This window comes from Aythya fuligula, chromosome 3, assembly GCF_009819795.1.
Source record: "Aythya fuligula isolate bAytFul2 chromosome 3, bAytFul2.pri, whole genome shotgun sequence".
In the NCBI taxonomy this organism is placed as follows: Eukaryota; Metazoa; Chordata; class Aves; order Anseriformes; family Anatidae; genus Aythya; species Aythya fuligula.
In genome coordinates, this window is record NC_045561.1 from 1,277,586 (window position 1) to 1,302,148 (window position 24,563).

The 24,563-nt window shown below is 51.7% G+C and overlaps 1 protein-coding gene across 3 annotated transcripts; it reads right to left on the reverse strand.

Moving 5' to 3' along the window:
• Positions 1-983: 983 nt before the first annotated feature.
• MERTK (MER proto-oncogene, tyrosine kinase) lies at positions 984-22,306 on the reverse strand. Of its 3 annotated transcripts, none has more exons than XM_032184958.1 (18): positions 20,432-22,306; positions 19,878-19,978; positions 19,497-19,670; positions 17,164-17,250; positions 16,174-16,289; positions 12,646-12,829; positions 12,184-12,335; positions 8,679-8,832; positions 8,307-8,427; positions 6,826-6,911; positions 6,388-6,483; positions 5,981-6,061; positions 5,266-5,358; positions 5,022-5,140; positions 4,153-4,262; positions 3,648-3,807; positions 3,119-3,255; positions 984-1,544 (listed from the first exon to the last, which is right to left on the reverse strand). In XM_032184958.1, exons 1-18 carry the CDS (start codon positions 20,827-20,829, stop codon positions 1,061-1,063), a joined length of 2,853 nt encoding a protein of 950 aa, XP_032040849.1. In that variant the 5' UTR covers positions 20,830-22,306; the 3' UTR covers positions 984-1,060. The 3 variants fall into 3 exon arrangements, with proteins under 3 accessions (XP_032040849.1, XP_032040848.1, XP_032040847.1); XM_032184957.1 differs by having other exon boundaries at positions 985-1,544; positions 8,307-8,460; positions 8,679-8,829; XM_032184956.1 differs by having other exon boundaries at positions 985-1,544; positions 8,307-8,460.
• Between the last annotated feature and the right edge of the window lie 2,257 nt (positions 22,307-24,563).

Sequence of the window (24,563 nt, forward strand, 5' to 3'; positions counted from 1 at the left end):
CACCCCCTTTTTTTTTTTTTTGCAGAAAGGCCATTCCTGCAGCTGCTGGGGCAAGCGAGCACTGTGCAGCCCCTCGCCCACCAGCCCCAGGCTGCAGCCCCTTCCCCAAGCCCGTGTCCCCCGCTGTGTCCCCTGTCCCAGCCCAGCACACCACCACTCACAGCAATATTTAATAAATGCTGCACTACGCGGGGTCCCTGCACCATCTGCTGGGCACGGCACAGAAATGAGAGCTGGGGCTGGAAGGCTCAGGGCTCAGGGCAGGACTGAGGAGGCTCTTAGGGCAGATTTTTTTTTGTGGGGGTGTCTCCCCTCCCTGCAGCAGGGTGCTCATGCTAATGAGCCCATGCTATGGGGAGAGAAGAAATCCACCCACCCCCCCAAACAGAGGAGGGCATCACAGGGCTACTCCATCCCTCCTGGGCCTCCACATTACAGCCTCTCATCTCCCCGTCCTGGTGGAGGAGTGATGGTTTTCTTGGCGCTCAGACGGGCAGGATGCTCGGCGACTGGCACAGGTGGCAGGGCCACCCCTGCAGCCTGCCACTGGCCCCACTGGGATGCACCAGGGACAAACCAAAACCTGTGGTCTGTAAGGGGGGATTTTGAAGCACCTGGAGCACCTGCTTGGCATCCACTTTGCGATTTTCAGTGGAGATGTCCCGCAGCATGAAAGCCCCCCAGAGGACTGTATGCCAGCGCTGACCACCCACAGGGCTGCCTGTTGAAAAAGCCCTGGAAAATGCTGAGAAAAGTTAAAAAAAAAAAAAAAAAAGAGAGAGAGAGAGAGAGAAGAAGAAGAGGAAGAAAATAAAAGGAAAGAAAAAGCCACCTGAGGCCAGCTGCATGGCTGCATCGCCTTTTTGGTGCCAGCCCAGCCTCTCGATACATAAAAAATAGTTATGGCATTTAATTACCAAATAAGCACAAACCCCTGTGACTTCAGCCCAAGAAGGGCCGGGCTCCCCTGTGAAAATAACGCAAGAAGAAATAAGACTGTTTATTAAAATATAATCTCTCTGTCCTTCTTTCTGAGCCCTGCTCTGTGCAGGAGTCCTGTTCACAGCAGCACTGCGGAGTCCTCGGAGCTATCAGCACACCGTGGCTCGGGCACAAGGGAGCTGCCAACGGGCAAGGTGCTGGCCTGGGTCCACGCCGAGCCCTCGGGGGCCGCCCCGTGGGGCAGCAGTGGGACGTAGGCATCCTCCGTGGGGCTGCCCAGCTGCTCCTCGCCCTCGAGGACGTACCTTGACCCCCATTGTTCACTGCCGTGGACGTCCACGGCCACCAGGGCTGCCTGCGCTTGGGAGCAGCAGGGCTCGGCAATGTCCCCGGGGTCCAAGTCAGAGTCCGCCTGGGGGAACCCCGAATCCTGGGTGGAGTCCGGGCTGTCCTTCGGCAGGCTGGTGTTGATGTAGATGACTTCCCCGGGCCCCTGCAGGGCAGGCAGGCTTTCCAGCAGCTTCTCCAGGTGGACTTTCAGCTGTGAGAATGTCGGCCGGTCAGCAGGGTCGGCTCTCCAGCATGCAGACATGATTTCATACCTGGAAATGAGGAGAGGGATGCGGCTATCACAGGGCTACCACTTGGCATCCATCCACTATCCATCCATCCACATATCGCAACCACTTGGCTATGGGATGTACGTGAGCTAACTCTCCCCGACAGCTGGAAACTGAGTAAGTGCTGAGCCACTTTGCACTAAAGCAAAGCAAAAGCAGCTCCCCCACTTGGTGCAGCTGCCCGATGCAGGGCCGCATCGGCCCAAGCAGCTGCTACCAGCTGCTGCAGTCTCTCTCACTGCCTGACACATGGAGGCACAGCCCTGTGATCAGCCCAGTGCCACAGGGAACCGTGGTTTGTTGTGGGCCATGGCAGGCATGAAATGCACCAAGCAGGATGCAGCTTGAGCCTCTGACAAGTGCACTCCATACGGGGCTGTGGGCTTGTGGCTGCTGCCTCAAAAGCGGGGGGGTTAGGGCTCGCTGTGCAGCTCCTTGCAGCTTTGCTAGCTTACAGGTTTGTATTTGCAGCTCTTAGCCAGGGGGGGTTCAAACATTACAGCTGAAAATCTTGGGGACCAAAGGCCACGCGGGCAGCTTCAGACAAGAACCCTCACCTGGCTGCTCAGGAGTGCCAGGTTTTGAGGTTTCCAATGGCCATGTTTTCCCTCCCCAGATTCATACATTTTAGGCACTGTAAGGCCCTGAGTAACTTCAGGGCATTTTGTGGGGCACAGATCTGCATCCCCTAGGCAAGACCTTGCAGCCAAAACATACTATCCTTAAAAAAAAAATAGTAATAAGAAGTCTGATTCCTTCCTTCACCACAAACTGCAGAGGGCACTGCTGCCATCTCTGCAGGAGCTGGCGAGGTGACCTCTGGCACTTCCCACCCACCCCATGCAAACAGCCCAGCTCATCAGCCTTCTGTGTGAGGCCCACAAACCCATTGCCTTCTTTTGGGGTATTTGTTAGGGTTTGCCCTGGGGTTAAGATGCTTTTCCATTCCTGAGTCATACCCTGCTCTGCTCTGGAATCTGGCTCTTATTAGACACGTCAAAAGTCAGGAGATTAGGAAAATATCAAAGGTTCTGAGCTTTTGGTTTATGTCATACTTTCATTTAAAATTTGACCCACACCATTATTCTGGCCAGCCGTCTTCTAAGAGGAAACCTGTGTGTGTGTTCTTGCACACTCCCTGCCTGTCAATCCCACAAGGAAGGAAAGGTTAAATCCTCATCATTTCAACTTAAATTCAGTCTTTAATAACTTGTGTTTCTGGGGACTGTCAGAGAATTGAGGGGGTGAGCTGGGAGGTGATTCCTGGCAACAAAAAGCAGGTTTGCTGCAGGTGGGAACCCAGGCAAGCAGAACAGTCTCCAGTTGTGCTGTCAGATACAGCTTTGTGGGCTCTCAGCCAAATTCAGGGCTGAGTCACAAATGCACAAGTAATTGTTATGCCTTTAAAGGACGTCAGCAACTGAGAACCACGGAGCACGAGGAGCAACACCCCACAGAAACAAAATCAGCCAAGGATGAGCAGTGCACAGGTAGTTTGCAGCTAGACAAGGTAAACAGGCCATGCTGCAGCCCTGACACAGAAGCATAATACTCACAGCTCATCTAAGCAGTCCTCGGGCTTTTTCAGCCGCTGTCCATGGAAGAGATACTCATAGATCTCATGGTTCTGGACTCCTGGGTACGGAGTCATCCCTCGGGTCGCTATCTCCCACATGGTAACGCCAAATGCCCACTGCGAGAACAAAGGGAAAGCGTGCTAAAAGGACATTTCCAGGAGGAATGAATGAGTCTTTTCATGGGGAAAGGTCACTTCCTTTCATCCACTGGACTCTCGCACAATGCTAATGGTTGTATCTTCAGTCCTGCCTTCCCCAAAATTGGAAATAATAAGCAATGCCATAGAACAGGCGAGTGACCCACTCAGGAAACTTATTCCAGGATGCTGGACAGGCAATGAAAGGTCAGCACAGCTTGTTACTGACAGCCTCCCGCTCCCCTGGCTTTTGCACTTGCAAGGTACAAGAACAACCACAACAAAGTGCTGCAAGCATGGAAGACTCAACCCACGGATCAGTCTCCAGCTCTTGACTCCTGCTTTCTGGCCGCCCAGCCGTGGGTACCTACCACGTCACTCTTGGTGGTGTAGACGCGGTCTGCCAGAGACTCTATTGCAATCCACTTCACTGGCATTTTTGCTATTCGGCCCTGACGGTAGTAATCGCCGCTGTAAATCTTCTTGGACAAGCCAAAGTCTGCCACGCATACCGTCATGTCGTCCCGTAGCCTGCCAGGTGGAAACAGGGTCAGAAAGGCCTGGAGAGGCACAGTTTGCATTACTGACAGACATGTGAAGGCTGATGCACATGCCTTCTGCAGGCTGGCCCTTGAAACACATTGTATGCGACTGCCTCTCGCTTCTACAGATCAAAGAACGACAAGAAAGAAAAGCTTGATGCACCAAATTCTGAACTAGAAACCTGAGATTGATCTCCTTGCCTGTGCCTCTCCAAACCAAGGGAGGTTTTGCTTAAGGAAACCCAAGCTGCACGCTCATTCGTAGTGCTACAAAGCCACAGGGCTTCCACTGATACTCACCCTGCCAGGCCAAAACAGAAGAAAGCAGACTCACATGCAGTTCCGAGCTGCCAAATCCCTGTGGAGAAACTGCCGACTGCTCAGGTACTCCATCCCCAGGGCAATATCCACCATGAATTTCAGCAGCGTCTGCAGGGGCACGAACTGGGAAGGGAGGATGTGGGTTAGGTGGCCCGAGTGCTTTGGGAAGCACGTATGGTCTGACCTGAAATGCCTCCACTGGCCACAAGAGCCCATCCTGGCAAACCATATATCTCTGTGGTTTGTTGTAGCAGTGTAGTTTACCCTTCACACCTTTGCTTCCTCCTTTCACATCTCTTGAATGCAACTAGATAGTTTCCTTGTTGCCGATCCCACTAGCTGCCTTAACATCATGTATTTCTGACTAGAAAGCAGCTCTGCAGAAAAGGACCCTGGGGTCCTGGTGTGAAGGAAGCTGACCACGACTCAGCCATGAACCTTTGCGCTGATGAAAGCCAACCTCGTACCCAGCTGCATTAGCCAGAGTTCAGCCAGCAGGTCAGGAGAAGATATTCTTCCCCTTTATTTGGCACTGGTGAGGCCACATCTGGATACCAGTTGGGGCTCCTCAGAATGAAAAGATACTGACGTGTTGGAGCAAGTCCAGAGGAGACATCTAAGGTGGGACTGGATAAGATGGTGGACAAGGAGAAGCTGGGATAGTTGGGCTTGTTCAGCCTGGAGAGGGAAGGCAAAAATCCCACAGGCTTTTCTGGAGCCATATCCCGCCACCACACCTGACAAGGCAGGGAGCATGACTACAACCAAGTCCTCTCGATGTTCTCCAAAAGCTAAGACAGGTTTTGCCTCCTGTTCCCAAGAGAGGCACAGTTACCCCTCGCTCCTGCAGGCACAGGGCCTTCTGCTCCCTGCACTCATTACCTGTGGGGCCATCTCCAGCCGGGACCGCAGCAGGAAGCTGTGCAGGTCACCATATTTCATGAACGGGAGGATCACCATGGGCTTGGGGACCTGCAGGGAGCTCAGCTCGATGCACACACCTGGAAAACACAGTTTGCACAGCCCCATGGGCAGAGGCACCACGGTGTCCTACAGACATGTGGGACCTGAGCTCCCCAGCCCCGCTCCCCAGCCCAGCTGGAGGGCGGGCAGTGACAGCCCGTACCTAGCAGCTTGATGACGTTGGGATGGTCAAAGTCCTTCATGCACGCTGCTTCACTGAGGAACTCTTCGATCTCTCTTTGGGAAAAGTTATCCACTGGGAAGCGGAGAAAAGGAAGGAACTGTAAAACCCTGAGAGCTTTAACGCTTTAATCACTGCTGCCACATCCCTTCACAGCACAGTGCCTGCGGGGGTGAGGGTGAAGGGACAGTATGACAGAGACAGGCTGGGAAGACCTCACATCAGAGGCTCACACCAGCATCGGGTTATTCAGCACATGCAAGCAGGGAACAGCCCTGTGCCATTTGTGCAGAAGCACCAGGCCCAGGGTGGATGGAGACTGCAGCATGAGAGCATGAGGAAAGGTTAGATTTGTTTGGGGATCCCAAAAAGCCAGGGATCTCTTATCTGGATGGAGACAGGTACTGTCACCTCCCAGTTCTCCAAGGCAAACTTGGAAGTAAGATGAGCGTCACTTCCCAGCAAGGCTTTGGGTGGAAATCAGCAAAGATCACAGCCTTGGTCATTGTTTGGAAAAGGGTCTGAGACAACCCACACCCTGTACCCCGCATCCCACCATGCTTTCCCTTCTGCTGCCCAGCTTCCACCCAACTGCCCCAGTTCAGTCTCTCTCCATCTGGCACTAGGAGCTGTGGTCAGAGTGCCAGCACCCGCTTGGATGAACTACGCCAAGGTCTGCAAGGCTGGGGCAACTTACTCTTCATGGTCTTGACAGCCACCTTCTGTGGGGTGCCTTCAGGCTGGCTGAGACGTCCCTCCATCACTGACCCGAACTCCCCTGCACCGTTAGAAAGAAGCAAGCACTTTATCCACATCCTGAAGCCCCACCAGTTGGGACATCCCTATCTCCTCAAAAATCGGAAATGCTCTAAGATGGAGACCTTGTCCCTGAAAGGCTGAGGGGGCAGACTTGCTTCTCATCAGTGGCAGAACAAGGACAGGAATGCAGGGGTCCGAATTCCCAGCCTGACATGTGGTTATCTTGACCCACCATCTCCTCCACATCCCCTGGGTCCAGGCGATGGCACAAGCAGCAGCAGCAGCCCCTGCCCCATCAGTCTGGGCGTGTGTCCATCCCCAGCCCCCAGCAGAACCACCACTCACCTTCTCCTAGGACCTTCCCCAGGCTGAGAGCATTTCTGTCAATGACAACGTCCTGCAGCTTCTGCTGGAGCTCGCTGCTGACACCCAGGCTGCCCACTGTGAGAGGGTGGAAAAGGAGCTCAGGTCATCTCCCACACACACCTCAGCCATGAGCTAACCATTTACAACATCGCGGTGTTGCGTGGTACAAACAGAGGGACATGGCCAAGGGCTGGGATTTTGTAGCTTTGTAGCAAAGGAGCTTCCCCTGACACCCGTAGGCCATCCAGCTAGAGACAGAGCATCGACGTTTCACAGAGCACCAGGTGAGAGTGGCCAGCTTGGCAGACATGTGAAAAAACAGAATAATCAAGCCCCTAGCTGGATGCACACATTCACTGCTGGCTTGCCCTGCTGCTGCCCCTCACCTCCTCGTGGAGGGATAAAGAGAATGCTCACATGTTAGTTCGACAGCTCTCCGGCAGTAGGACTTCTTCGCCGTGTAACTCACCACCAGCTCTGAGTCATTTCTGCTGAAGGCATTCCTGGTGGGACAGAAAGAGAGTGTGCTAGGCCACTTCAGCTGGTTTTCCTCTGTTCAAGGAACTGCAGCTGCAGGCATGGGTGACCACAGAGCTACCCATAATATCAGCAGCAAAGGAGGAAATGTACATTTGCTCTAATCTTTTTCATTTCCCTCTCACTGGATCAGTGCCATTGCCTACAACATCCGATCAAAACAGCCACTTGATAAACACGGCTGATCTACAAAGGACTGAGTCACAGAGGTATTTTGGGGAGGAAATGGGATACTCATTTCCTAGTCAGACAGCAGTCTGGGCTGGTAGGAGTATGGTGCCCAGACCCACTGCTTCCTAAAGCGATCCCTCCTCTTGTGTGATACGTGTCAATGCTCCAGCTCCGCATTAGCACGTGGCCACCACAACCCTTTAACCAAAAAGAAACTATGGGAGCTGTACACCACCGCCCTGAAATGATGGTAGGCGGTTGGGAGGTGCCATGCAACCTCTCTAGAGCAGGGCCATGCAGAGATTCAGCTCTGGGAAACAAGAACACAAAAGGCTCCACAGAGCTAGCACTGCAAGGACAGAGAGGTTCCCATAATGTTACACCAGTTAGAAAAGAGATTCTTACACGCAGCCATTTTCCAGACTGGGATTGGGGTGATGCTGTGGGAGACTGAAGCAGATGTGGTTCCCTAAGCAGCTCAACAAACTCCCTTGCTGAAATGATGCTCTTCCAAAGGAGCTAATTTTATCATATTTCTGTTTGGCAGCAGACACCCAAGTGGCAGCAATTGTAAGAAAAGCTGCTAACACCACCACAATTATTTAACACAAATAATACGACAGGGCAATTAAATGCCACTTAGAAAGTCATGAGGGTGGGTGAGTAGCACTGGCTTATTGTTGTAGATAACAGTCCTTTGTCCACATTACCAAAAACGTCACAGTGCAGTCCAGCGGCAGGCTGTCTGCTCAGGGACGCTGGTGTTGCACTTAGCCTTTGGACCAAGATATGTTTAGTGTGTGATGAGGCAGGAGGGGTTTCTCTAGGTCACAGGACACAGGATATTATACAACTTTGTTCTCTTACCACCGTGTCAAAATGCCAAGGCCAACCCCTACACCAAGCTGCACAAGTTCACTTCCCTTTAAAAATAGGAATAGTGAGCGAAAGGTGAACTGCTAGACTGAGGAAGGGAGGGGAAATACTGTTGTTGCAGTAAAAATACACTCAGAGGTCCCTCACCCCTGGCATAAAACATGCCACTTGGGGGAACAACGCCAGTGCTGGAAGCAGAAGCCTTCTGGATCCAGTGGGGGCTGCTCGCAAAGCTCCCCTGCCGGGCCCTGCCCTGTGTGCCTGGGACCAGCCCAGCTCGGAGCACCACCGCCACTGCTCTCCCTTCTGCTTACCCATACTTGGTCTCCATGCATCTTTTCTGAATGACCACAGACAAGCAGAGGATCAGCCCGACAGCAATTGTCCCGCAGATGAAGCCCAGGGCTATGATAAAGGAGTCTGCGTTCCCAGAGGCTGGAGTCGAAGAGGGAGCTGAGGTTATTAACCCTAAGGAAACATCCCATTAACAGAGCTGCTGAAGGAGTCAGACTGCAGAGATCATTTCCAAAGGCCCAGTAAAACCCCAGGGGTTACACAGGAGAGCAGGGTGCAAGGACTGGAGTGGCACATGGGGAGCTCTCCTGGCTACCAAAGCATGCCCAAGGCTCCCATGCCATCCTCCACCCACACCCGGGCCACACATGCAGAGAGGGGCGTCCCCTTACCGCTGTCAGGGATGAAGACCTCCACTGGGCTGCTGAAGGGCCCCACTCCCCCCTTGGTGACGGCCGCCACCCGTACGGAGCACGTAGCATTGGTGGCCACCACGGGCAGGAGGGCCATGCTGCTGTTCTGCTGGGCTTCGGAGGAGATGTTCTGCTGGAGGAGAGAGGAGACAAGCCTGGGCTGGGGCAGACGGCAGCCCATCCCCACCAGCTGGGCATGGCAGGAGTGAAACCCAGCGATTTACTGAGAATTGTCCCCTCATTAAAAGTCCTGCATTGCTTTGCTTCTAAAAGCCCAGAGGAAATGGAGCGGAAACAGCAAGTTATTTATGGAGAATAATAGCCCTGAAAGGACCGGATGAGATCTGGCAAGGAGCTGTGTAGTGTTTCCCGCCTCAGCCTTGTGCCTCTGTTGCTCTTTGCTTGTCAACAGCAACGGGACCAGCAGCCCAAGCCAGAAAAAGGCACGAAAGCCATCTTGCAAGGGAGGAGGAAAGGCATTGCATGCTCTGGGGTCTGAAACACCTCTCTGCCAGAGCCTTCTCCCTTCAACATGTTGTCAACTCAGTTCCCTGCTTCTAAATGCCAACCTGCATTCCTACAGTGCAAGGAATGACATCTTCCCCATGCCTGTTATGCAGCACGGGGGGTCTGACACAGGAGGGGACAGCGTGGGCTCTGCTGGTCAGTGCCGAGAGCCTCCACGCTGGCAGAGCTTGTGTTTGCCAGCGGCAGTGACACAACGCCACCACTCCTTCGCATGCACCTCTCCACTGGCTCCTGGCTTTGGCATTAAAGCACCCTGCTGCAAGGAGTAGCTCTTAGGGCAGGTATTTTCCGACTGTGGGTTTGCACCAAGCTAAGAGGATTTCCAGCTCTAGCAGCATCTTTCCTTGCATGGTAACATCACAGAAGTTGGCGCATTTCATGACACAGGCTTTTTTCCTTGATAAAAACCCAAGCGATCCCCATCCCTGCAAATTCCCTGTTGTTTCCCAATCTCGTGACTCAGCCAAGTGGCTGAGAAAGTGCCTGCTTCTACTCCTCGCAAACCAACAGCTGCCACACAACCGCCCTGCGATGTGCAAAGCACCTGGCGGGCTGCTGCATGCCGCTGAGCCTGGCTCCGAGCTGTGCCCAACCTCACGCTGCCCGGCAAAAACAGCGGCAGAGGTGGGCAAGGAGGAGGAAATCAGTACTGCCCAGAGGGAATCAGTTCCTGTTCCCAGTCATAAAGAAGCCACAGAAACGGATGTGAAACGTGTACAAGCACCAGGCAGAGCTCCACAGGCTCTAGCAGAAGGCACTGCCCTGAGGAACACGCACGGTCAGACCAGGACTGGACTGATGCACGCTCCCACACTCCTCTTTTCCAACCACTTGCTTTAACAGCATCCTTCGGTGGAAATCCACACAAGATCATTTCCCTGCCACCAGTCCAAAAAGCCGCAGAGATCCCTTAATATCTCACGCAGCCCTGCTGTGTCATCTGAGGACAGCGTCACGCAGATATCAAACAGACTGTGGAGAACATGAGCACATTTTCAATGCAGACAGCAATTCCGGCAGGACAGAACTGCCAAATTTAATGATTTTTATGAGTCTTGTGGTGGTTGAGGAATTTCTTCACATCCCAGCTCCTGGAAGCATGGGTCAAACAGGAATTGCTGGTTTAAGAATAAAATAAGAGTTTTTGAGGTTTTTAATACCGTTTTTAAACTAGTTGTGGAGCAAAGGAGGCCTGCAGGTGGCCCTGCTGACACAGAAATACAGAATCCCACCGCATTGATTGTGCCAGGATTTTTTAATGATCATTATTCGGGGGAAGTCTGACCTGAGAAGGGCAGGTATTATTGCTGCGCTTGTGTACAAAAAAAGTACAGGAGGACAAAAGAAGTAGGGAGTATCTGGCATTTAATATCTAGCCTGTCCAGAGTGGAAATGCAGGGGATTTATTTCTGGAAAATAAGAGCTTTGCCATTTGACAGCAAGCACATTGCTCTTGTATTTCACTTTGTTTGTCCATCGGCTCCAGCAGACAGACCACAGCAGCTCGGGAGCCAACCCAGAGGTGCTCTGGAGAGAGGATGTGGGACCACTGCCATTGCCGTGCCTCTCAATTCTGAAACAGCCCTTACAAAAACAAGTGCTGACCCCTGCTTTTGTCTGTCTGCCTCCAGACGCTTGTACAGGCTTTTTTGCCTTCCAGAAAGCCTATAAGCTGATGAAACAAATCAGCAACGAGCACAACTGCACCCTTTGGTCTGCAAAGCCAAGGTTATCTAGAAAATACCTCCCTTGCAGAGCTACCTCCCTTCAGAACTTACTCCACACCAGAGGGGATTTTCAAGCCTCCTGTAAGCCAGCATGAATGAGAACACCGATTAACCAGGGACATAGGCAGAAATTTCACCGCTTAAGCATTTGAATTGGAAACGTTATCTATAAAAAAAAAAAAAAAAAAGGCTCCCAGAGCTTAAAGGGCAAGTCTTGTTTTTTACTTACTGCTTGGAGATGACAAATGTGTCAGCATTTTTTTTCCATGCCAGTCACAAGACCATAATATTGTTTCCCTGACTTCATTCGGTCTGGATCTATACATGCTCCTTTTCAGAAACATAAAAGGAGAACAGAAAATGCAGCATCTTACAAAAAAAGAGCGTGAGTCACTCTTTCCACGCAGGCTTTAGGTCTTCAGTGCCTCTCTGTGCTTTCAGCCTGGGACAGAGGGAGACCAAACCACAGTGCAGAGGCGATGGCTGGATGCTTCCATGCAATTATCCAAAGGCTCCCTAGCCACAAGCAGAGCCTGGATGGGATGCTGTCTCCCATCTCCAGTGTTGCTTTGCCCAAAAGATTTGCTGCTAAGCAAAACCCTTTGCTTCTAAGATGCCCCAAAGCCTGTGAAAGGCAAGCAAGGCGGTGCCAAATAACTTCACATACTTATGGACAGGCAACCTGCCCCAAAATTTTCCTCAAGCTAAAAAACTCTGTGCCTTTTTGCACTGAGTTTGCAGAAGAGTTAATGCATGGAATAAATCCCTTCTGAGTAAGGAATGATTTGAAATTCAGGGAGCAAATTCTCCCAAACACCTTACAATTGACTTTGTTGCTAAAAGCACCAAGAGATGCTGCCAACATCCCTACTGCCGCTCCAAAGATCATACCAAAGGTTTTTGTCACCAAGAGCATCTCCCTTCTATTTTAAAGCAGATTCTGACTGGCACCAAGGAGCCAAGGTGGACAAGCCCCATCTCCTTTAGGCAGACCTGCTTCTTCCCAATATTAAAGACACAGGACATCACCATGAGTTACACACCCCATTAGCATGCACCAGAGAGACCACTTGTATATAAGAAGCCCAGGTGAAAGTGCAAGACAACAGACAAATGGGCTCAGAAAGAACATACAGAAGCACCAAGAGCAAATGAGACAACCTTGCTTGATGCCTGCTGGGATTTTTTCTGTGCTTCAAAGCTTCATCCCTATTCCCCTGGTAACTTACCAACCCCTTGGAGTCCTGCCAGCTGTGCCAGATGCGATAGCCCTGCAGTTCTCCATGTATCCTCTCCAGGGGTGGCTTCACCCATCGGATCTCCAGGAGTGAGCTGGATTCATTGAAAGAAACTGTAACATTCAGTGGAGGGGTTGTAGGAGCTGCAGAAATCAAAGAGAAAGAAGGTGAGAGGGCCAGGTGGATGTGCACAGCCCCTGGGGACACAGTAGGCAGACTGAAAATAAGCTCAACTAGGTAGCATGCAGTATTTCCAATAGCTTTTAATATTTCCAGCAGGTGATTGATCACCCATGGGTAAACTTCCTTTCTCCAGTCAAGGGAGTCAGGATGCCCCAACCTGTAAGCAACCATCACTCTGAACCAGCACCTCCTCCAGATGGTCCTGCACAAAGCGCAGTAGCACGCCTCAGGCAGGGAAACCCTTCTCAGTGCTAGCGACTCACTTCCTACCTCCTTCCGTGGTACTGGCAGTTATCCAGGGGCTAAATGCTGACCAGCCAACTTCATTCTTGCAGGAAACACTAATGTTATAGTCTGCCATGGGCCACAGCTGCTGGATGTGATACACATGGGGAGGCACCGAGGTGTTGAAGAGCAGAAGTGAGACATTGCTTCGTGGAACAGCTTCCTTGACCTTAATTGAAAAATCAGTCCAGAAACAAGGATTAGTCAGCAACAACCTGCAGGGTGAGACACACAGCGGGATTTTACATCTGTAAACAGGATCTAGAGCCCTGCTTCTCTCTCTCGCTCTCTCTTCCATCAAAACAACACCAAGGCCTCATTCTTGGATGCTGTCTCATCTCCACCGAGTGGAAAGCTGACAGCAGGCCATTCACAGAACCCAGGACTAGGTCTGAAACACATGTGGGAAAGAAAGACCTGCAGCAGGGCCATGGCAGAGATGTGTGAAGCTGTAGACAGGGGAGGAAGGGATGATTTGCTATTTCTTGTGACTGGAAGCAAAAGGAGCACCCAATAAAATTACCAGGCAGCAAATCTCAAACAAACAAAAGAAAGTCCTTTTTCATGCAGCACATCATTATAGCACAGAACTTACCGTCATCAGATGTTGTGGGAGCCAAGAGAATAAACTGCCTCAGAGGAGCATTAGACAAATTGATGAGACACTGGGCTGCCAAGGGTATTAAGGATGAAGGTCTAGATGCAACATGTGGCTCAGGAAGGCTCTAAAGGTTCTCTCCCTTTGGGGACCTCACTTTATTAGCACAGACTTCCCTCTCATGAAACCCTCTGGAAGAACTAATTGCAGACCTCATTAAACTCCATCATTACATGTAACAGAGTGGATGAACTCAACACATTAAAAACAAGTCATGATTTTTGGAACTGTTTTTCGCAACGTATCAGGGCTGAAGAAACTCGCTGAGGGGCTGGCACGAGTGCCATGTCACTGCCCACAGGGCCCATGCAGCTCTCTGGAAAGCATCTCATTTTGTGCTGGGACCTGTGTGCAGTGCAGCCGGCAGTGCCGCAGACCATAACGGGGCTGATCCGACCCCAGACATGAGGCTGGGACACCAAGCTCCAGCTCCGATGAGGCGTGAGAGCCACCCGCTTGCTCAACGCCACCTCTTCTGTTTTGCTTTCTACACGCATCAGCAAAGTTCTGGGAACACAGCAAGCACCACGACAGCAGCTTGGGCTGGGAGAGTGGACAAAAAGAGGAAAGAGCAGGAACAACACGAGCGAGGCTAGCTCAGAAGACAACCCAAGGCAGGATGTGTTTCAGCATGAACCAGGAATGGAAAGTCGTACACTCCTTCCAGAAGTCTCCATGCATACTTTGGGGATGGCAAGAGACCTGCCTTTGGGCTTGAGGAACAACACCAGGTAGCTCAGTGTGTGCAAGACGGTCTCAGCATCGACAGTGGATGCATTTTCCAGCAAAAATGAAACAGCTTCAGCTTCATAAAGCTCAGAAGGCCCCCAGGCTGTCATTAAATTGATTTGATGGGGGTGAGCTGCCATCAGATAAACTTGCAAGCAGCTGCTGAGAACACCCCTGAGACTGGCTGTTCTGAGCACCAAACCCAGATCCACTATCTCAATCCTATACCTGTGTTCTGGAGAGAACCTACCAGATTAAAGCGTTTTTAAAAAATCACGCTTCTTATAAACTTAACTTGAACTTGCCGGGTGTGATACCAACAACTTCCATTTTAAGCACCAGCATGCTCAAAAATGAGTTACATGGTCAGCAGGCCACACCACTCAACCTGGGGGATTATCAAAGGGGACAGGAGCAAAAAGGCTTAGTCACAACTGTGTTTTTGCCAGATATCATGTCTTGTTTTCCAATTTGAAAGGCTATTTCCTAATGACAGACCATGAACATTAAGTCATAGGAAATTCCTTGGCTCTCCACCCCGCTTCCTGAGCTCCATTAGGAACGCAGCAGTGGACACGGTGCTAATATTAGCTCGAGTACCTTTCCCCTCTGTAACTCCTTTCACTTTTACCTGCCTTCAAACATCCTCTCTCTCCTGGGAGGTCAGAGAAGCTGTCACACAGAAATGGTGGAGATGGCTGAAACAGTCTGTCCTCCAGCTCTTTCCCCCACAGTGCCTTTCGCCCAGGCATGGGCGCTAGCAGAGCTCTGAGTTGCAGGAGGATATCTGAGGGTTACAGGAGGGCATCAGCCCTGCCTAGGGCTGGAGCTCCGCTGTCACCGCTGCCACCCAGACTTCAGGGTGTTTTCTCTTCCTACCAGTAAGAGTTCACACGGTATATTTAAACCACACAACTTTTTATGTCCTGAAAGGGATAAGACCTTTGAGGTAAGAACATAGGGTTTGCTCTGACATGGAAGTTAATGAATACAGAGGGTTTGTAAATGCCAAAATTTTGGCTGTCACAATACACTGAATTCACTCTTTGTAGGGTCTCTCCTAGCAGACCACTCCTCATCCCAGAGTAGACTGTATGTTATCTGAACCAGAATACAGAATAACCATTATAAAAAGCACATCCAGAAGAAAGCAAGCAATGGTCTTGGACCATGAAACACAGCAATGTCAAAGAGAGGGAGCAGGCAGAAATTGTTTGCAGGGTTTCATGAATGCTATAAAGATGGCTTTCTCTGACTTGTCCAGGAGTCAGACATCCCCTCAGCTCCTTCCCAGGACTCACAAGGTGTCAGGAGTGGAGAGCTGAGAGAAGTCTCCATCTCTGAGACCCATCAGGAAGGCCACCTGTGTGGGAAGCATTGATCAGGAGGTAAAAGTAGGGACAAGTATGTGCTAGCAGCAATTCAAGATGCACTAATTCTCCCAAAGAGCTACTCAGAGCATCTCTGGGCATCTCTCCATGAAGAGACATGACAACCTGGCTGTCTTGATTGAGAGATATAAAACCTCAATTTAGAGGTTCCTGTTTCCCTCTTCAATCATCTTTTCTATCTATTTCAAGTGAGATGAACTTCTGCCCTAATGACTCACGACTTGAGAACCAGTATTTGCATCCTGTTCCCTTTGTCCACCAAAACAGCTGTCTGGGTGATAGCACCCAGCATGGTACCTTCCTCCTTCATCTTCTCTGCAGGACCCCTTTCACCAACCTTCCTCCCTTCTTCCACAACAGGCAGAGCAAAGCTGCACTTTGTGAGCAGCCCACACCAGGCCTGCAGCTGGTCTGCAGCAGCTCCTGTAAAGCCTCCTGTGCCCCGCAGCAGTGCTCCAGCTGCCCCAAATCCCAGCACCTGGGGACTCTGCTCGCTCCTTAGCTCTGACTTCTTGGCTTCATGCAACCACAAACTCCCTGGCTTCCTGGACTGCAGGGCACCGGTGAGACAACATGACAGCTTCCCCTTTCTAGCCCACTGTGAAAGTCCTGATCAGTTTGCCCAAACTGATGCCCTGGTCAAATCTGTGTGGTTCATGCCAAACAACACTGATTTCCACCTGCCTTTGGGCATCTGCATGAGGAAGGTTGCGGAGGCAAGAGCCACACACTTACCCGGACACTGCAGCTGCTCAAGGCAGAGAATGCATCGAAGCCTGGCACCCAGGAGATCATGATACCATGGGCCATTCTATTTAGGACATGAACGCTGGTGGGTGCAGATGGCATTCCTGCAAGGAAAATCCGAGTCCAGTCAGCTCTTAAACCTGCCCACCCTTAAGCTGGAGAACTACAGGATGTTCATCCCACCCTGGTTAGTAGGGACACGCAGTGCTGGGGAGGTTAGGCAAGCATTGGAGGGCACATGGCCGCAGGAAGGCTTGTGCAAAAGCACAACCACCCGCACGCCTGGTACAAGCCCTGTTGGTTCATGCCCTTGCACAGAAGTGGCACGTCAGGCTTCCCCAGGCAGCTCCTGGGGCTCAGTTCAACTGTGCAAGAAATCCAGGAACTGCTCTGGGCACCCCTACAGCCGCGGCCGAATCCTGAACCAGCATACCATGGATATTTTAGACCACTGGGCAGGGAAGCAGAAGTCATTTGTTTTGACCATATTCTATGTTTGTGTGCTGAAAGAGCACTCTGGGTTGCTTAGAGGCAATGACATATTTTGGGGAACACCTTCCTTGCATTGCTGGAGTGGGTCCCATCAAGAATGTCGAGAATTTCCATCATTTCCTATGGAAAATTGTGAGCACCGCCCTGGTTGTGAAGGAAGGAAAAGAGTGATACAGCCCTTCCGAAACCTACCCTGGGTTTGACAGTTCTGCTTTCAAATGTGCTTTTAGGTGCTTCCTCCCATGGCTGCGGTACTGGGACTAGGCTTAGTCCAAATGACGAAGCAGCACTGGATGACCCTGCTACTACGTGCATCCTGCTTGATTTTAAATACAGTTTTCAAAGAGGGAAAAATAAATATGGAAAACCTAACAATACCACCTTCAGTTTCTGTAGAATGATTGCTAGGAAGGGTGGAGATCAGGACAGCTCCTGCTTGTAGAGATCTGTACTCAACAGGTAACGCTAGAGCCTTTTCCCACTTACCTTTCACATTGACCTGCCCTGGGTTTGAAGCAGTCAGCCCTTTACTGTTGTGAGCCTCACAACTGAACAGTGCTGTTTCATTGAGACCTGCAGGGGAAAAAATGAGGACCTGTTGACTGCACCTTCACAAAATGTCCAAATCACACCAATTCACCACCTGCTGCTCACAGAAGACCATTGCAGCTTCCTCTGTCTTACTGTTGCTTGTTTTTTTTTTTGTTTGTTTGTTTTTTGTTTTGTTTTGTTTTTTGTTTTTTGTTTTTTCCCACACCACAAAAGACCCCTTCTTTCCCATCTCTCTTTTTTAACACTCCCTACTGTGGCCCTTCTGCACTGGCAGCTGGCTGGCCGAGGGTGACCCGCACTGGTGCAGCTTGCCCACCTTCCTCACCACAAGCGTGTGCATGCAGTCAGTGCGAGCTGCGCACACAGGACAGGACTGTACATTTCGACGGCACCGTTGCACAACCTTCTGAGTAAGCACTTGTTTTGTGTTCAAAAAGGGAAAGGCAGAAAGCAGAAGAGCCCACCACCACAGTTTGAATCAGATGACCTATTGCTTTTCAAAGATTGCTCAAATCTCCCAGCTGGTAGTGGAAAAAGACCGCTTTTGGGGGCCGCTGGAAATACCCGAATGCAGACTGCTGCTGGTTTCCCCTGGGGCGTTAGCACAGCCTGTGCGAGATGACCCCAGCAAGCAACAGTGGCTCTGGATTTTTGTCTCATGCAAAGGATGTTACTGCAGGCAAAAGGCTGTCCCTCGTGGCAGGTGGTGGCACAGGTGCCAGGGAGCACATCACCTACTGCCTTCCCAAAGAGAGGTTCAAGTTGTTCACAGCATTCCCAGAAGTTTTAATTCAGCTTGGCAGCCTGCAGAGATCTACTTTAAAGTGCACAGTACAGTTATCTGACTCGGCAGTTCATTAACCTGAGTGTACAGCAGTTTGCTGGGAGGTCAGCTGCAAAGAGGGGAGAGAGTGGCTGTCCCTGGATGGAACTGGGGACAGGGAACAGTGTACCAGCCTGTTCCACTGTATTAACATGTCCTGCTGATGTCTGGGTAATGTCCAAGCCTTGCTTTTACAGCCTTTTCCTCTCCAGTGTAACGAAAACAGATTTCTGTAGTTGTACAACTCAAATAAACCCAACTAACCCGGGTCCACAGAGTAATCAAGGAGCTTTGGACACCAAATCTAGTAGAGCCAGGACACAATCCTGTACCAAAAGCCTGGTAATCGATATTTTAAAACCATCCTTACCAGGGAGGAATTTAGTGAAATGCCTTTCCACCACTGCAGCATGAGGGGCTCGCTGTGGTGCCCTGGACTTGTCAAGCATCTACTCACACCTGAAGCAGTCCCCTTCTGTGTGAGAGCTTCTGGACACAGAGGGATTTGTCCAAATAACCCAATCCAGCATGTGCCAACCGGATGCAAGAACATCCAAGAGGAATGAGTCACTTCTTCCGGCTTTCACTGCCTTTTAAAGCATGCTTCTGGATGCCAAGACAAGTCAGTTATAGTCTAGTGGCCTCCTGCGTGTGAGCAAAATCAAGAAGCCCTTCCTCTCTTTTGCCTCTGCAGCAAAACCACTCTGGGTTTTATGTTACATGGAGGACTTTTCTCCCTATGCTCCACCAGACTGGCAGGGAGATGTGATGCAGGGGCAAACTCCAGGTCTTCCAGAGACATTAAAAGGGGATGACCAGTAAAACAGCCTGTGCAAGCAGCAGTGTGCTGGTTGATGTGGCCACAGGCTACAAGAAAAATCTGCTTCTTGCTTTGGAAAGAGAATTTGAGTGCCCTGCCTCTTCCAAGGAAAAAAATCTCCAGCAGCAGCCAGAAGGGGTGGCATGAGAGCATGCTCCTTGTTAACTGCAGGGCTCTAAACAAAATTCAAGGATGTAGGTCCCCAAAGAGATGCCTAAGAGCCAAGCTGTGTGGGCAGCAAAGCTACCCAGTGCCCACAGAAATGCTCTCTGAGGTCACTACACATACTTTTTACCACACGCTTCCCTGCTATTACTCTGACTGACAAATCGTGCATCTGCTCCCCCTGGAACAGGTCCCCTCGTGTGCCATCACAGCCCCACAGCATTGACTCAGTGCTTGGTGACACGATTGCAGCCTTCCAGCCCAGCACCAGCAACACACAGTGCCAAACAAAAACGAGGCAGGGTGGCAGCACATGGGAACACCTCCCCTGCCTACCAGGAGCTGTGAGGCCAAGGTGATGGGCTGTAAGACTGCACGAGACATGCTTCTGCCCTTCCATCCCTCACAGCCACACAGAGGCATCCCAGTTTGCCATGGCAGGGACACTGCTGGGCTCACCTGGCACCATCAGGACTGAAGGGGAGATGTGGGGCTTCTTGTTAACCTGAACATTGTTGCGGAACCAGTAGATCTCCACAGGCTCTGGCGGGCCCACAGCTTGGCACGTGAGGTTGAAGGGACTGTTCTTGGTGACATTCAGCTTCTCAGGCTGCCGAATGAAGTGTGGGAGCCCTGCACAGACACAAGAGATTCAGCAAGCTCAGCAGCACAGCTCCAACAACAACCCCACGCTGTCCCACCTGGGGCTGCCTCTTCCCATGCAGGACCCCCCATTTCTGGCGGGCAGATGGCAGCTCTCAGCTCCCGGGAGCTGCCTCTCAGCCAGGGCTCAGGGCTCTCACACCTCCAGCACTTCTGGCCCTTCTGCTTCCAGCTCACCTTCCAGCTGCACCGAGATGGGGTCTGACACAATCTCCATGCCAGAGACGTTGAGCTTGCAGACGTAGGACCCGTTATCTGAGCGCTGAGCAGCACGGATGCTACGAGAGAGAAGGGAGAGGTTCTGAGGGCTCTGAGGGGCAGACCTGCCTTGCACACTGCTCCCACTGAGGACACAGAGAGGCTAGATGTGCGTTTAAATCAGTACCAACTACCCCACAGCACACACCTAACACATGTTGGGGTTGCAAAGCCTGGCTTAGGGGGCTAAGGAGAGCCTGAATGAAGATTAACTCTGCTGCTGGCTGCTCTGCTGGCACAGCCTTTAATACAGATGGGTTGTCATGGGCAGGATGGGCAGACCTCTCTCAGCAAGGTGTCACAGTCTGCCCTGGGTACTCAGTGACAGCAAATCCAGCCCTCCCACACCCAAACACCGTCACCCGTTCCCAGTTCCAGTCCCAAGCCCCTGATAGCTGTGGGGCACCCCACCTCTTCTCAAGAGCCACGCTGACGTCCCTCCTCCCCATCTGCAGGAGGATGGCTCCGGTTACCTGAAGGTGGAGGTCATGGCCACCTCATCCTCGTCGGAGATCTCGAAGTGGCTGGTGGCGATGCGGTCCAGTATGTGCAGTTCTCTCCCGTCCTTCCACAAGGAAATGCCAGGGGCGTCCGGCCGGAGCAGCAACTGAGGTACTTTGATGGAGCAATTAAAGGTGACATCCTTGTGCTCATTAATCACGATGTGTCCCACCGTGGGGTTAAATTTAATCTGTCCCAGGGAGCTGGCTGAAGGCTCCTCCCAGGCCTGCTTTGTGCCCTGGTGGGGCTGGTGACTGACAAGGCTTCGCTTGGGGCGGTGGGACTCTGCCAACGGGGCTGCCGCCGGGAGTGACAGATACGGCCTTTGGCCAGCATCATCTGCAAGAGACCTCAGTTTTGTTACCACCATCCAGTAACCCTTCTAAAAACGCCCCCACCTCCAAAACCCTGCCAAGAGTCACTGCTTCCATTAATAATTAAAGGTAGTTCATTTACAGATGCTTCAAACATTCACCATCTCCAAGGGAGCTCTTCTAGAAGCTCCAGGGAGGAAACAGAGCTGGGGGCTGTTCCAAGACTGAACACATACAACCAACACCTCCAAAAACACCTTTAAGCAAACCAGAGAGACCCAAGCTAAAGAAAGTGCTGGGCTCCTTCTCTTTTAGGAGGGGAGAGGCAGGAGCCGTTTGTGCTGAATTGCACCCTCGGGACTGGAACATAAAAGGAACCGTGGGCAGGAGGAATCTGGGACTCAGATTCAGAAAACCCCCTTCAGGGGCCTCATCTCAGGCATTTCCAGCTGGGAAAGAGTCCCCGCAGGGGATTTGTTTGATTTTAGGCTCTCTGCTCCCTTCCCAGCACAGGGTGAGCTCGGCCACAGGGGGACAGAGCCTGGTGGACCGGGTGACACGTGGGGCAAACGCAGTGCTCTGGGCAATCCTGCTGTGACCGCCCTGTGCATCTACAGCTGCCCCTGACCAGGGAGGCTTCTGTGAGTCAGTCACGAATGCCGCTGCTGAGAACTGCCCTAGCTGAGCTGCTTTGGTAAGGAAAATAACTGCAGGCCGACAACGACATGCCTTCAGATGGTGTGTAGGAGCTGGCTGCTGTTTAGCGTTGTTCTCCCACAGACTACCATCTTCCAGACATTTTTCCCAAGAGAAGGCTATTTACCAGATCTTTCTGTGGGCTTCTCCTCCCCACCTACAAATCCCTTAACACACAAAGTCCTTGAACTGCATTCTCCTCCTTCCTCCTCATGCAACCCACACCAGTCACAACCAAGAGCAGCCCCATGGAAAGCAATTCCCCCAAAACAAAAATGTATGTTTACAAGAGGGAAGATCTAGAGAATATACCACAAGAAGGTGCTTTTACAACACTCCTTCTGAGCTTTTTGGGGAATTTACAGGCATTCAGAAATCCCAAGTGGACTGGTAAATCTTCCTTGCTGCTTTCAGCAAGGAAGGGCATTGTGCCAGACAGGAATTCCATCTCAATTAATTTGCCTCTTCAAAAAAAAACAAAACCCTCACAATTTAAAAAATAACATTGCAGGTAGAAAGTACGATCATTTTATTTAACCTGAGTTCAGCTGAGTTTGTTTTGAGGCAGGTCTCAGTCCTGAAACATCAGACAGCTCCAGGTTTTTAAAGATACGTCATTACTATTGTGAGTAATGGAGCATGAGCCCAGTGTACTTTACTCAGAGCCAAGAAACACAACCTAATTTTGAGGCTGGATATATTCCTTCGCTAAACTGCTCACTATTTTTAACCCTCAAGAAATAGTACTTCTAGCTAGAAACTTGAGAAGAGTTTTAAAGTTTGCCTGGTCGTACAGGGAAAGAGAAAGCCTCTCCCTGGTTAACACACAAAACAATGGGTTTCCCTTTCAGGAAAAAAAAAAAAAAGACCCTAAGCTTTCCAAACATGCTTCCTAATCTCCACCATCGCAACACAAACAAAGTCCATGTGACTGCAGCTAAAGGCAGCCTACAGAAATTTACTCACAGCATGCAGGTGACCGGCTTTGCGAGGGGCAGATAGCCCCACAAACATTTTCCAAGAGCAAACAAACAAGCGAGCAACCCACAAAACCCTCCCCGTCTCCTGGCAGAGGTTAGCCAGGCCAGAGGCATTTGCTTCCCAACACAATCCAAGCAAGCAGAATTTCAGATTGCTGAATGAAGGTAAAGCAGGCGCCAAATCGAACCAGTAGCATTCGCGCTGCGTTGCAGGGCTTTGTTGTGCTCCCCGGGGCCAGTTTCTGGCCATCACCAGCTCTCCCCGCATTAAGGACAAACTTCAAAAAGCTGAGGGGATCTTAGCCTCAATTTTGGTACTGATTAAATGGAAAGAGGTATTTGCTGGCCCAGGAATTAAATACTTTCCACTTTGACTCATGCTGGCAACAGGAATTCATCAAACCAAGGGCTCCCTTTTGAGCACCCCCCTTCCCCAGCTGTTTGGGGTGTGGATATCTTTGCAGTGTCCTCCAAGGGATTTGTCCTGCCTGACGGGGCACCTCTCACCCATGTCCAGAGTGATTTGCTCAGGCTGGCCCTAAAAGACAAAGTCCAGGGGCTGGAGGCAGGCATGCGTGGGTGCCCACCATGCTGGAGCAACTCCATCACTTCCCACAGCATGGCCCGAGGGAAAAGCTGGCATGGAAAAAAAATCCACTTGCAGGCATGATGCTGCTCGCTAGACATACCTGGATTGGAAGCAAAACTAAGTGCTAGCAACACCATAGTACACTGCACAGACCAAACCTAGCGCCGGAATAACCAAGCCTGATGACCAAGCAGGTGTCAGGGGAATAATGATGCTCAGCATCCAGCCAGCAGGTCTCACGTGCCTTCTCTGCTACTAGCCTACGTGCCTTCTCTGTTACTACGTGCCTACTAGTTACTAGTTACTAGGAGAAGGGTGTTTTAACAATAAAGTCTGTCTGTCTTAGATGCAAGATACTTTATTACAGAAGACAACAATAAACAGGGAGTCTCACACCCCGTGAGTGAATCAAAAAGTTGTCCTTCTGTGGTCCCAGTACAGAAGGTATTAGAAAACACGCAGGTCTGCCAAAAAGCATTGTACATCTGTAGCCCTGGATTTCCCATTACTGGAAATAGTTCACCTGATGACAACAGCTTTCTGGTCAGGCACTTGTTGAAGTGAATCGTCACATTCAGACAGTGCCTGACCTGAGGAGGGATGCAGAGTGTCTGCAGAGTGCCTGCAGGGTCTCCTACCTCCAACCCACCCCCTGAGGCTGTCAGGAATGAATTTCCCCTGGGGACACACCTGACTGCCAACGAGATTCTGGGGCTCACACATCTTTTGTATTCATACAGCCCAGGATTTCTGCTTAAATCCAAAAACAGCAGGGAGTTCGCCGAACTGCAGACGTCCACAGCTCCAGCCAAGCCTGTTAACTCTCCCCTGCCCAAAGCACACTCTGGCATTACTGCTGCTCCTGCCAGGAGCCACGTCTTCACACCGATCCATGACCATCCAGCAACCCTCAGGGTGGGCTACAGACCCCCAACAGTTCCAGCTGCAGCGAAGCGTGGGGCAGCCCTGCTGATGGACGCTTTGCTTGTAAGCCCCCAAACTACCTCCAGTTTTTTGCCTTGCTTTTTCCAGGTAACCAAGCACCGTGAGGAGCGTGCCGGTGCTACGAACCACGATGCTTCGCAGTGATTTTTGGCACCATCACCCCGCAACCTGCCCACGGCCACCGGGACAGACCCCAGCCCCACCGAGGCACCCAGGGCCCAGCACAGCGGGGGGCAAACCCGGTTCTCTCCACACGCATCCCCCAGAAAGAGTCGGCTGCTCGCTGCCCCCCCCCGCGGAGGGGCTGACAGTGCTGTGCTCGCAGCGACGCCCCCGCCGGGCCGCCCGAAGCCCCCCGTCCCCATCCCCAGCGCCGGGGGGGGGTGCAGCCGCAGCCCCGCAGCCCCGCAGCCCCCCCACCGGGCCCCCCAGACTCACCGGCCCCGCAGCGCAGCGCCCAGAGCAGCGCCCAGAGCAGCGCCCGGCGCCCGCCACCCATCCCGGCACGGCCACCGGCACCGTGCTGCGCCCTGCCCGGATCGGCACGGCTCGGCACGGCTCCGCTCGGCTTGGCACAGCC

Coding starts and splice junctions, on each gene's coding strand:
- MERTK (XM_032184956.1), bottom strand. CDS start 20,829: ATGGTGGTAACAAAACTGAGGTCTCTTGCAGATGATGCTGGCCAAAGG. Junction 19,671..19,877: donor CATCTCGGTGCAGCTGGAAG/GTGAGCTGGAAG, acceptor GTGTCTGTGCAG/GGCTCCCACACTTCATTCGG. Junction 4,263..5,021: donor GGCTGGAGATGGCCCCACAG/GTAATGAGTGCA, acceptor CTCCCTTCCCAG/TTCGTGCCCCTGCAGACGCT.